Source organism: Notolepis coatsorum (genome assembly GCF_963971535.1).
Source record: "Notolepis coatsorum genome assembly, chromosome: 1".
In the NCBI taxonomy this organism is placed as follows: Eukaryota; Metazoa; Chordata; class Actinopteri; order Aulopiformes; family Paralepididae; genus Notolepis; species Notolepis coatsorum.
In genome coordinates, this window is record NC_140165.1 from 209054180 (window position 1) to 209068482 (window position 14303).

A 14303-nucleotide genomic window follows, 5' to 3' on the forward strand; every position below is an offset into this window, starting at 1 on the left:
GTGAGGAGACGCTCTGCAAGACGAGGTCGCTTCACGTCTCTCCTCCGTGGACCGGAGGACGCCGGCCCACAAAGAGTCCACCTGCTTTCATCTGTGGTCCAAGGATCGCCGGCGCATTGAACGGCACTACAGTGGGTTCACCTGGGATACCCTTGGCCGGATGAGGCAGCCGGATTCTACCCCCCCCCCCTTCCTACTCCTGTCGGCTTACAAGCGACCGGATTAACCCCCCCTAGTGTATCCAGTATATAATCATTAAAGTATCATTGCTGTTATCCCTTAAACTATTCCAGGTCGTATATGTACCACCTGCGCCTTCAGAGATTGGACATTCTCTATTGATATACCGACGAATACTCTTGCCATAAAAGTGCATACTAATTCCCATTCATAAATGTGATTGATTTGATTAAGTGCTTGCTCTACACACCATCGCTGTGTAGAAATAAAGACCTATTTCTAATTCGTACATTTGTGTTGGATCCGTTTCATCTACGTGACAGTGTTCATCATAATATATTTATGCCGAGTACTGGGTGGCCGAATATTAAGTACAAAGGTAGTGGTAGTAAGTATCATATCTAGTAATACAGTCAGGGAATTGTACCCCTCAGTTACAGCTATAGTAAGTTATATCATATTGATGATGCAATATGATATGGTCTTTTTGAGGAAATAAGACAAAATACCATTCTGGAAAAAACTGTTCCGAGGCGTCACTGAGATGATAGAGTTTATAGTTTTATTTGACCAGTACACCACTGCCCCTAACCACTAAACACATGTACTGCAGAGAGATATGATTGGATAAACGGGACAGCCTCTCCCTATCCAATGTAATTTCTTTTGGTTTCAGGTAGCAGCTGATGCCGGTGGCTTTCCGTCTGTCTCTGGGTGTTTATCACTAAACCAATATTTTTAAATCCTCACTCACACGCGTGATCACACAGCTAATCCACCCCTGTAACAGCAGACATACTTATCCCCTATTAGCTCAACATGGGCCAGGTTCCCAACGGAGCCGTAACTAAAGTAGGGAGATGGGAGTGGGACAAAGAAAGAGAGAGGGAGGGAGTGAGTGAGTGAGTGAGTGAGAAAGAGAGAGAGAGAGAGAGAGAGAGAGAGAGAGGAGAGAGAGAGAGAGAGAGAGAGAGAGAGAGAGAGAGAGAGAGAGAGAGAGAGAGAGAGAGAGAGAGAAGAGAGAGAGAGAGAGAGAGAGAGAGAGAGAGAGAGAGAGAGAGAGAGAGAGAGAGAGAGGATGAGAAAGAGACATATACATATACATGCAGGGGCCCTTTTCACGGCGCGACAACACTCACTGCAGTAGCGGCTGAGTAGATTTCTCAGTAGACGGTACTTGGCGGTGTAATCCCCAGCCTCGGATAATGGAGCATCGTAATCTGAAAGATAATGCACCCTATCAGAGCAGCAGGCACAGGAGCCGAGGGGAGAGAGTAAGGAGGGAGAAAAAGAAGGATAAGGCGGGGATGCCTCATCCTGTGATGATGTTGTCACCGTCCTCTCCTATCAAACATCTCAAGACAGTAGTCGGGGCCGGAGACATTTGGGGGTTATCATGGCAGAAAAATGTATCTTTTTATTTTTTTTTGTGCTGTGGAAAAGTACGTCCCTCGGTTGAAGGTCAGAGGTGAGAGCGCTGCCGGCTGACTGGTTCCTCCACCGCTCTCCCTCTGTCTTCTGAGGAGTGAGGTCATTACAATGATAAGCACCCTCCGGGAGAATATTAAAAACCCGCAGTGCCATCTTTCATTTACATTTCCCGTGCATTTTATTGGGTAATGAATTCATTATCGTGCACTTAGTATTCAAATGAGAAAAGCAAAGACATAATGCTTAAGGAGTGACTCCGCCATCTACTGGAAATTGGGAGTCAATTGTTCCTTCATGGTTTCCATGAACTGAGAACACTATATTCTCATATATATATATATATATATATATATGAAACTGCTATTGATTTAATATCACCGATTAGGTCATCTTGATGAATCGGATTCTTTATCCAATACAAAACCAGGCATAAATCAAACACTTCGATTCATAAGACGTCCCTCAACGCATGCTGAAGCAGCAAATTAAAACACAGACTCAATAACACATACCGTAGCTGGTCACCATTGGTTTCGGTGCAGGTGTCCCGATGGCAAATGCCCCATTCATGAAGCCAAAGTTAGTCCCTCCGTGGAACATGTACAGGTTGACCGACGCGCCCAGCTGCAGGATCTCGCTCACCACAGCCACCATGTCTGTCAGGAGGGGAGAACGACGAGACACAACAATGGACATAGATATCAATTTGATTGATTGAAAACTTTATTAACAGATTGCAGAATGGGTACAATACAGTACGGCTCAGTACAAACAACTCCTACGAGGATGCAGACCAGAAAAATACTTTCGTCTTGTTTACATCAGGGTCCTCCATTTTCAATTCAAGACATTTATGACATACAAGACATACAAATATACAGTACTGTGTAAGAAAAAGAGATATACATCCGAAGGGGAGGAAACTGTACATTGGAGGGGGTTGGGTGGGTGTGAATTTGAACATTTACTGGGGCCAGTTTCTAATTGCAGCCACCCGTAGGTGCTCTTTGACAGCGGTTTTGAAGGAGGGTAGGGATTCACATTCCTTTACGGCTGTGGGTAGGGCGTTCCACATTATTGTGGCATAATTGCAAAGCGTGTTTAGTCCCTTGTTTGAGCCGAATCTGTAGTATATAAGTACATACTATATATAAGTAGATAATATACCTCAATATATGCCTCTAACGGCGGGAGGAGAGAGTCGGCACCAACATTCTCCACTTGAGGACCCAGGAGTAACATGCGCCGGAGGCTTTGCTTCGGTAACCCCATTGCCCTCAATTTCACTTCCATTGTAACCTCCGCCATGCATTATATAACAGGTTAGCATTATTCATTACAGGCCAAATCGCACTGCCATGAAAAATTACCTGCCTCCCGCACCAATTAGCTGCCAATATTTTACGTGGAATACTGGGGCGTGGGTAATTAAGAATTCAAATTGGACTTAAGTATTCAAATTGGAGTGACTTTTAGTCATTTGAATCAAGGGCAAGAGGTACACTGAATACCAATCGAGTGTCAGACCTTGGCTATTTATTAGCTTCCTGTGGGCGGCACCAGCTGAAAACCGGCTGCTAGGTGAGAAATGTTGGGTACATTAAACTGAAGAGGGGTCGGCTGACCCCCAGAGGTAGCCCTGTGAGGAGAGACTGTGTAAGAATAAGCTCTGATCAAAGCGTTCTCTCTCTCTCCACACTGCCATCTCTCCACCTAATGGGTAGACAGCTGTGGAATCCTTGGGTAAATCATATCCCGTTACATTTTACATTTAGTCATTTAGCTGACACTTTTATCGAAAGCGACTTACAAGTTCTGTACGACAAGTTATCAGGAAGGGCACAACTCTATCAGCTGAGTAACAATGTTCATCAAAGTGTTGAGTGCTACAGTGTATGTTACGAAGGATCAGATTAAACCGAATATATATATTTATTTATTGATATATATTGCATAGTATTTGTATATCGTTTGATATCCCTTGTATATTCCTTGTACATATACACGGAATATCCCTTTAGTCCAGCCCATAATAGTTCATTCTCCTATTGGACAGCGGTCCACCGGCGCCAGGGACCGGCCCCCGGAGCCAAGTTCAAAGTCACCGACACGACATGTCTGTACTTGCCCCGGCCCTGCCCAGGGATACGGCGACAGAAATGAGAGTGGCACTATTTGTGCACCGTGCGTATAAATACGGCGCAGGTGAATGTAGAAGCCCCTTAGCCCTTTACCTCTGTACCCTTCGTCCATTTAGTATGTTACCGATAAGTTGAAGCCTCACCCACGATACAACGTGCGGTGAAGTATGGCCTGTTTGGCCTCAGAATAGAGCATCGAGACCGCGTGCGAATTAGTAACTGAATTGTCAGAGTTTGGCGCTATACCGTCGAGTGCGACATATTTCTATTGAGTCTTTAATAGTCTATTTGTGTATAGTGTATCGTGCGGTTAGAATTCTATAGTGACCAGCATCTCCAACGCTTTCTCGTATTAGCTAGAGTTCTTATCCAGGCTGGGCCGACCGCATGGCGCTTTCACCCGAGGAGACCTAGGCGAGAACCGTATGGACATGTACACTGGATTAATCTACCCGACGACTACATAGCCCTTTGCGGCTGGAATATATTTGCTTTGGTCCTATGATTTATGGAGCGGAGAACCAGCCGACGCTGCACGTGTTGGATTTACCCCGAGAGGAGTCAAGTCGAGTCGGCGCTCAGAGAGCCTGAGGCCGCCTAGCTTTCTTCACTGTAGAGCTACAGTCTACAAGAGAACCAAGCTGTATTCGTCTGTGGATCAAGAGACTACTGCACCGGCTTCTGTACCTGAAGTCTCCCTAGTCATCGTTGACCAGACGTCCTACTACCGACAGATCTTCTACCCCCTTGCTGGCTTACAACCAGTGGGAACCCCTTCCAGTATCTCCCGCTATTACTAGTGTACCATAGATATAATTCCCTAAGATTCAGGTTGTATAATTACCTCCTGCGTAACCAGAGAATGGACATTCGTTATTGATTTGCCTACGCATACTCCTTTGCCTTACAAGTGCATTCAAAGAATAATGTAAAGTATCCTATGTACCTTTTGCTCCATTAAATACTTGATTAATACCTTTGACTGGAACCGATTTCATTGTGGGAAGTGTTCATCATATTCATATATCGTGTACTGTATGGCCAGTAATTAAAGTACATAAAGCGGTAGTGGTTTAATGATACCATACTTATCAATACAGTCAGGGAATTGTACCCCTCAGTTACAATTGGTCCTTCGAACCGGATGGTAACTAGTGTAATATTAATATAGTGGTATTAATATTGAAATGGCCTATGATGAACACTCCACAAAACGGTCCTCCTAAAGTAGATCGCCCGCAGCGTAGACGGCAGCCACCTCAGTACTTAGAGGATTACGTTGCCAGTATACTACCTAGCCTTCTACAGACGGTAAACGCGGAAAAAGTAGAAAGTAAAATTATGTCCGACCCTATCAACCAGGCTGCCCCGCCAACAGAGGCCCTAGTGGGTTCTAATGTAACTGACCAAGCTCACGGTAGGGACCAGGAGGGAACTGACACGACTTTACCCCCCGCCAAGACCGAAGAAGTAGTCCCCGGAGAGCTCCAGGAGAAAGACAACCCTCCAGAGATGGAACTCTGCCCGGTACAAGAAGAGGAGAGCGCCCAGGAGATAGAGCTCCAGGACTCCCCGCAGGAGAACGCATCTCCAACGAGTACTGCCAGGAGCGGATCACCTCAACCAGCGTCTTCCCCCAGCGAGGCGGACAAGATGCTGGCACAGGCGTTCCTCGCCAGCCTAGCAGCCTCAACAGAGCGCGATCGACTCCAAGCACAGACGCTTAGTGAGCGCGAACATTCTTCCATGGAAAGAGAACGCCTCCAAGTGCGGCAACGGAGCGACGAAGATCGTATACGTCTAGAGATTAGACGCCTTCAGACGGAAGAGAATATGGTAAGAGACCACGCCGAAGCCCAGAGCGCCGCCGCCGAAGCCCAGCGCGCCGCTGCCGGTGCCCAAAGAGAAGCAGAGCGCGACATCGCTCTCACCAAGCGCGAAGCCGAGCGTGACCGATTACAAGCGCAGCTAATGGAGCAGCTGATCGCCAGGGCAACACCCCCTCCCTCCGCACGGGGTTCCAGGGCCTCGTCAAGACACGGGTCAAGGGCACCCTCCCCTAACCGATCAAGCGACCCTGAGCCCGACCACCAGAGAGAGCCTATACCCCCCTCCGAACTCCTTCCCCGACCGGTCCCAGTGAGACCCAGCTACAAGGAAGGAACGGTATACACCGCGGAGAGGCTAAATAGACGACTACAGGATCTAGAGGACCTGACAGAGGAAGAAGAAGAGGGAGAGGAGGAGAGTCAAGCCCGACAGCAGCACAGTACTCCACAGGACCAGGAGGTCCAGTACAGCCCAGGCTCTACCCCCGCGGCTCTGCGCTACAGACCCCCGACTCAATTCACGGGTGAGATTGACGCACGACCAGTCCCGAGGAATAGCACCTGGATACGCGGGCCATGGTACCCTGCCGGTACCAGCCCACCGAGAGGCGTAAGAGGAGACTCGCCTAGGAGGCCTCTCTTCCAACGCTCACCGATGTGCCAGCCATCTACGGCATCATACATTGGCACACCGACGTTTCCAGACTTCACCCATGAGAACAGAGCACAGTACACGGAGCTACGGATGTGCTTAGAGACAATGATGGCTGATGTAGCTGAACGCCACAAGTATGCTATCCTATTGAAGCACCTCAAGGTGCCCCGAGCGCACAATATAGCGCTGGCCTATGCCACCTCTACTACCCCATACACAGCGGCTCTAGCAGCACTCGACCAAAGATATGGACGCATATGGGACTACGTAATACAAGAGATAAGGCATATTGACCGCCTACCCCCAGCAACAGACAATCGCTCACTAGACGACCTGTCTATCAAGGTACAATCCCTGGTAGGGATGCTGGGGGCGCAACGAGAAAAGGGTATGCACGAACTATACGCAAACTCTAATGTCGAGAGGATTTTAGAGAAGCTTCCGCCCGCCCGACAAGAGCGCTTCAGGCGGCAAAGAGACCACCGTGATCCTAACGGTCCCGAGCCATCCCTCCTAGACCTAGCCGACTTCCTGGCGAGAGAAGTCAGCAGCCTGCGATTGGATACGTTCGTGCGGAGCACACCAAGCTCCAGAGAGGGACCTAGGAGAGCAAACGATGGCCGAAGATTGGTGACTAAATAAGATAAAGCAGGGCTCGCAACTCATTCGTAGTTCCAAGGTGTTTTATTTGACAAAAAAAGGCAGATACGACGTTTCGACCCTTCTGGTCTTCTTCAAGCATGAAGACAACACAACACTGACATCTTTTTATACAGGAAGTGAACTAAATTGATTATCAGCCCCACCTGGTGATCAGGGGCGGTCCCAATATTTGCATGATACATTCTATACATAAGTAAGTAACAATTTCTTTTCATTTGACATTTTTTAGAAGATTTGAGAAATATCTATGTTAAACACAACATTAAGACATCATTTACAGATAGGCAGCAGTGTTAGTCACTGAAAACAAAAATGAAAAAAACACAAACAAAAAACAAAAACAAAGTCCATTGACTGTCTCCCTCTATAAGTTAAATTTACAAATAAGGTCTAATGTCAAAGTCCTCATTAAGTCCTGTTGGTGCCATCGTTTTAAGATAATGGATCCACCATACTTCTCTCCTCAGTAGGAGATTATCTATATCTCCCCCTCGTCTTGGAAGATGCACTCTCTCTATTCCAAGGTATCTTAATGATGAGACATTGTGGTGTGCCTTTTTAAAATGTAAAGCTACTGGGCTTTTTTCATCCCCATTCCGTATCGTACTCCTGTGTTCAGCAATGCGTGTTTTTAAAGCACGTGTTGTCTTACCGACATATGCCTTACCACATGGGCACTTAAGCATATAGATTACATTGGTAGTTGTACATGTTATTTTGCCTCTTATTTTTATCTCTTTCCCAGTTGTTGGGTGATAGAAAACAGTGCATTTTTCTTTGAAGTGACATTGAGCACACAAACCACAACGTCGGTTTCCATCTGGTAAGTCATCTAAAAAATTGTGTGTTTTCTTAGGAGGCAGGTCTGATTTAACCACAATGTCTCTGATGTTATGTGCTCTCCTGTAGACTAGTCTAGGGGGGATCTGAAAAGATTTATCCAATGTTGGATCAGAACTGAGACAGTCATGTTGGATCATGACTGTCATGCACCAATCAGAACCAGTACCGAGCAGCAAGAACCACAGTACCCCCTCGATGAAAGAGAAGTGGAAGATGGTGTGCCCGTACTGCGAGAAAGAACACTGGTTGTCACAATGTGACACATTCAAGAAGATGACCGCCGACGAAGTGGGTCAATGGATAAAGTCCAACCGACGCTGTTACCGATGTGCGCGCAGTCACATGGCAGCCGAGTGCCGCTTAAAGAAGAGGTGTAGTCGGTGTGACGGAGCCCACCTAGATGTCCTACACGACAGTAACAGAAGAAAGCCTGCACCCTCAAGCAGCACAAAGGCAAGTGTTATGTACATTGACCCCGCCAGCAGCGGGGGCGCCCGAGTGCTCTTAAAGGTGGTCCGCGTAACACTGAGTTACCAAGACAAGGTCATGGACACTTACGCCGTCCTTGACGACGGGTCAGAGAAGACCCTTCTCCTCGCATCCGCTGCGGCCCAGCTGGGGAGCGAAAACCAGATGACGATTCGGACAATAAGAAGGGATCTAAAGACGATAAAGGGCGAGAATGTCTCCTTCACTATCGCAGCAAGCGGGCAGCCAGAGAGACGGTATAGGATTACTAATGCTTTCACCAGCCAAGAAATAGGCCTGTCGCAGTACACCTACCCCATCGCCAAGCTGATGGATAAATATGTGCACCTGCGTCAACTACCTATCCCGCTCATAGACGGTGCCACCCCGACCCTGCTGATAGGCTCCGACCATGCAGACCTCATAGTCCCGATAGACCGGGTCCACACAGGGCCCAGAGGCTGTCCTGCAGCAGTCGAGACCCGCCTAGGATGGACATTACAAGGCCCCCTCGCTAAGTCTCTTAACCGAACAGCAGCCACTAGCTGCCTCCACTCCAGAGTGACAGAAGAAGACACCACCCTCCTACAGCATGTCGAGAGGCTATGGACACTAGAGACAATGCCCTTTAAGAACGAAAAGAAAGACATTCGTTCCAAGGAAGACATTTACGCCATAGCACTCCTCGAGCAAGGGACAAAGAGAGTCAAAGTCAACGGAGTGATGAGATACGCAACTCCACTCTTGAGGCGAGAGGGTATGCCCACCTTCCACGCCCCAAAAGAAGCGACGGAGCGGTATCTATTGAACACAGAGCGGCGCCTAGCCAGAGACCCCGCTCAAGAGACTGTGTACCGCGCTGAGATTAACAAGCTAATCACAGCGGGACACAAAGAAAATTGACATTAAAGAGGCCGATCAGACGACCGAATCATGGTACGTGCCGCACCACAAAGTCCACCACAACGGCAAGGATCGTATTGTGTTCAACTGCAGCTACCAGATCGGATCACAAAATCTGAATAAAGAGCTCTTGCCCGGCCCAACACTCGGCCCCTCCCTACTAGGTGTGTTACTACGTTTCCGCCAGGACAAGGTGGCCATCAGCGGCGACATCAAAGGGATGTTCCTGCAGGTGAGACTAGTGGAGGAGGACAAGCCCCTGCTGCGGTTCCTATGGAGAGAGAGGATCGAGGATGAGCAACCAGCCATCTATCAATGGGAAGTCCTCCCTTTCGGAACCACATGCAGCCCATGCTGTGCTACGTTTGCACTGCAAAAACACGTCGCAGAGGACCCAGCAGCTGATGAAGAGGTCCGAAAAAGTGTAGAAAATAGTTTCTACGTGGACAACTGTCTGCAAAGCGTCTCGACGCCAGAAGAAGCCGAGGCCCTTCTACTCAAGCTCCGCGCCTCCCTGATCAAAGGCGGCTTTGATCTCAGGCAGTGGGCCAGCAGCGACCCGCAAGTATTGCGCAGCCTCTCCCCCGAGGACAAGGCAGCAAGCAGCGAGACCTGGATGGCGACCATCCCAGGAGAAGCCCAAGAAATGACATTAGGACTAGTCTGGCGCTTCAAAACAGACTCGCTCCATTATAAACACACACCCCTGACCAAGGAGCAGGGAAGGTCGACTGCACTACCGACCACCAGACGGAGTGTATACAGAACACTCGCCAGACAATATGACCCGTTGGGATGTATTCTACCTTACACCACCAGGGCAAAGATGATTGTAAGAGCGTTATGGGACAAGGACCAGGGCTGGGACGACCCCATACCCGAACACCTTGCATCCACATGGAGAGAGTGGGAGACGGAACTCCGCTCACTCCCAGGTGTTAACATACACCGCAGCTACTTCCCACCCACAGTGAGGCCGGAGACGTGCCAGATGGACCTGCACGTCTTCAGCGACGCCTCCGAAGTAGCCTACGGCTCGGTGGCCTACTTGCGTGCCCGAGAGGAGGGAGGAGAAATACATACTGCTTTCATCCTGGCCCGCTCAAGAATAGCCCCACGAAAGCAACAATCTATCCCGCGTCTAGAGCTCTGCGCAGCCCTAGCAGGAGCGCACCTCGCCACGTTAATCCAACGTGAACTCACCATTCCGGTGCAAAGAACAATCTTGTGGTCAGACTCCACGACAGTACTCACATGGATCCGGTCTGATTCGTGCAGATACAAGGTCTTCGTGGGGGTCAGAGTCACAGAGATTCAAGATTTAACAGAAGTAGCAAGCTGGAGGTATGTGGACACAAAACACAACCCAGCTGACGTCATCACCCGGGGAATGTCCCTGGATGACCTCACCCGTCACAACCCATACAGTGACGGACCAGAGTTTCTCAAGCTCCCGGAAGAAGAGTGGCCTACACCCACCCCACGGGAGGCGAGTAAAGAGGAGGCCGAAAACAAGAAATCTGTGTTCTGTGGATTGAACACACTCGTCTCCACAGACCCCGACATAGACGATTGCCTCACCCTAGAGAGTGCGCAGCTAAAGACATTTCTGTGGCACCACCCAGAGGTTCAGCCCACTACTGACATTTCAGCAGCTGACTACGAAGAAGCAGAACTTCTTCTACTACAACGAGCCCAGAGAGACTCGTTCCCCAATGAGCTAGACTGTCTACAGGGAGCAAAGCCTGTCCCATCAGACAGCAGACTGCTCCACCTAGCACCCGAGAGCGACGCCCATAGTCTCATCAGAGTGGGTGGTCGTCTGCAGAGAGCCCCAGACTTACCGGATGACGTCAAGTACCCGATAGTCTTGAACAGCCGACACAAGGTCACAGAGCTGATCATAAAGAAATACGACGAGGATGTGCACCACGCAGGGGCAGAGAGAGTCTTCGCGGAGATCAGACGTCGTTATTGGATACTGCAAGGGAGAGAAGCAGTGCGGCGCTTCCAGCGAACCTGTCTAGACTGTCGTAAGTGGCGAGCGCAGCCCAGTATACCCCGGATGGCTGACCTACCTCCCTGTCGCCTCCGACTCGGCGACAAGCCTTTTCACTCCACCGGTATGGACTGTTTCGGCCCGCTGTATATAAAGAAAGGAAGAGGAACCGAGAAGCGGTGGGGTATTGTATTCAAATGCATGACCACCCGAGCGATGCATATAGAACTCCTTCCAACCATGAGCACAGACTCATTCCTTATGGCCTTCCGAAGATTCACATCGCGGAAAGGCAAACCGTCTATATTGTTGTCTGATCACGGGACAAACTTCAAAGGCGGAGAAAGAGAGCTGAGAGAGAGCTTCCAAGCTATGGGCCCAGAACTTAAGACCCACCTCGCTCCATCCCAGATTGACTTCCAGTTTAATCCCCCGAACGCACCTCACTTCGGTGGAACTTGGGAACGAGAAGTACGTTCAATAAAGACAGCCCTGTATGCCGTGCTTGGGGCCCAGACCGTGGCGGAAGAAGTCCTAATGACAGTCCTCACGGAGATCGAGGGAGTATTGAACTCAAAGCCCCTCGGTTACGTCTCAAGTGATGTAGCAGATGTCGACCCAGTCACCCCCAACACACTCTTGATGGTGCGGCTGGACCCCGCGCTACCCCAGACAATGTACAGGCCTGAAGAAGCGAACGGCCGAAGAATGTGGAGGTACAGTCAAGTATTGGCTGACAAGTTTTGGAACAGCTTCCTACTCCACTACCTACCGTCTCTACAGACCCGCCAGAAATGGGTAAAAGAGAGAGACAATTTGACAGAAGGAACAGTCGTCATGATTATCGACCAGTCACTACCCCGAGCTATGTGGCCGGCTGGCCGCGTAAGCAAAGTGATCACCGGTGCCGACGGAAAGGTCCGAGCAGCTGAAGTGCTCGTCCAAGGGCGGACCTACACCCGACCCGTGGCGAGGCTAATAGAACTGCCAAGGCTCCCCGATACTATCGATGACGACCATGACCCCATGACTTTGTGAACTGACTGACCCTCACAGCAGACATTGAGTAGTGGACAGTGCGGTTAATCTGTCTCTGCTTAGCTAATTAGGTGGGACTAATTAGGGGGCGGCTGTTACGAAGGATCAGATTAAACCGAATATATATATTTATTTATTGATATATATTGCATAGTATTTGTATATCGTTTGATATCCCTTGTATATTCCTTGTACATATACACGGAATATCCCTTTAGTCCAGCCCATAATAGTTCATTCTCCTATTGGACAGCGGTCCACCGGCGCCAGGGACCGGCCCCCGGAGCCAAGTTCAAAGTCACCGACACGACATGTCTGTACTTGCCCCGGCCCTGCCCAGGGATACGGCGACAGAAATGAGAGTGGCACTATTTGTGCACCGTGCGTATAAATACGGCGCAGGTGAATGTAGAAGCCCCTTAGCCCCTTACCTCTGTACCCTTCGTCCATTTAGTATGTTACCGATAAGTTGAAGCCTCACCCACGATACAACGTGCGGTGAAGTATGGCCTGTTTGGCCTCAGAATAGAGCATCGAGACCGCGTGCGAATTAGTAACTGAATTGTCAGAGTTTGGCGCTATACCGTCGAGTGCGACATATTTCTATTGAGTCTTTAATAGTCTATTTGTGTATAGTGTATCGTGCGGTTAGAATTCTATAGTGACCAGCATCTCCAACGCTTTCTCGTATTAGCTAGAGTTCTTATCCAGGCTGGGCCGACCGCATGGCGCTTTCACCCGAGGAGACCTAGGCGAGAACCGTATGGACATGTACACTGGATTAATCTACCCGACGACTACATAGCCCTTTGCGGCTGGAATATATTTGCTTTGGTCCTATGATTTATGGAGCGGAGAACCAGCCGACGCTGCACGTGTTGGATTTACCCCGAGAGGAGTCAAGTCGAGTCGGCGCTCAGAGAGCCTGAGGCCGCCTAGCTTTCTTCACTGTAGAGCTACAGTCTACAAGAGAACCAAGCTGTATTCGTCTGTGGATCAAGAGACTACTGCACCGGCTTCTGTACCTGAAGTCTCCCTAGTCATCGTTGACCAGACGTCCTACTACCGACAGATCTTCTACCCCCTTGCTGGCTTACAACCAGTGGGAACCCCTTCCAGTATCTCCCGCTATTACTAGTGTACCATAGATATAATTCCCTAAGATTCAGGTTGTATAATTACCTCCTGCGTAACCAGAGAATGGACATTCGTTATTGATTTGCCTACGCATACTCCTTTGCCTTACAAGTGCATTCAAAGAATAATGTAAAGTATCCTATGTACCTTTTGCTCCATTAAATACTTGATTAATACCTTTGACTGGAACCGATTTCATTGTGGGAAGTGTTCATCATATTCATATATCGTGTACTGTATGGCCAGTAATTAAAGTACATAAAGCGGTAGTGGTTTAATGATACCATACTTATCAATACAGTCAGGGAATTGTACCCCTCAGTTACAGTGTATGTTAGTTTATTAGGACAAGTGCATGACACATGACAGTAAGGTTAGTTAGGGTTAGATATATATACCGTACTTTTCGGACTATAAGCCGCGGCTTTTCCCCCCATTTTTCGACCCTGCGGCTTATATAACGGTGCGGCTAATCTATGGATTTTTACAGCTAACTGGGCGCACTCCCTCAGCTCTGTGACCGTCAGATCAGACTCCTAAATCTGCTGCAGCAGTGCACGTCAACCACGTCAACAAACCATTACGGCAAGAGTCTAGCGTATGAGCAGCTCAGGGCTCCTCTTTCAACATGCTGCCTACCTACTGTACCCAGCGCTGCTAACTGGCTAACGTTATGAGAGCTAACGTTGCTACCTACTGTACCCGGCGCTGCTAACTGGCTAACGTTATGAGAGCTAACGTTGCTACCTACTGTACCCGGCGCGGGATCATCCCTATGTTCCCCGGGTCCTATGTTCCCCGGGTCCTATGTTCCCCGGCCCGCTTGATTGATTAATAGATTGAACATTTTATTAATTTTTATTATTTTATTAATTATTAATGTCCGCCTTGTTTCTAACTGGTTAAGCTTAGGCCCTCTTTCGAACTGGTTAAGGTTAGAGTTTGGAATCAGGGCTGGTGGTCTAAAATTTTCAATCAATCAAAGCGGGGAACATAGAACCCGGGGAACATAGGAC

General features: G+C 48.9%; 1 protein-coding gene across 1 annotated transcript in view; it reads right to left on the reverse strand.

The window, feature by feature from the left end:
• The window catches only part of LOC311227917 (beta-galactosidase-1-like protein 2), a 112758-nt gene that overhangs the window by 50491 nt on the left and 47964 nt on the right, over window positions 1-14303 (reverse strand). Inside the window, exons 10-11 of the mRNA XM_084313777.1 lie at window positions 2124-2267; window positions 1320-1400 (exon numbers count right to left, since the gene is read on the reverse strand). Of these exons, the coding sequence (XP_084169903.1) occupies window positions 1320-1400; window positions 2124-2267 (225 nt within the window). The remainder of the gene's footprint in view (window positions 1-1319; window positions 1401-2123; window positions 2268-14303) is intronic.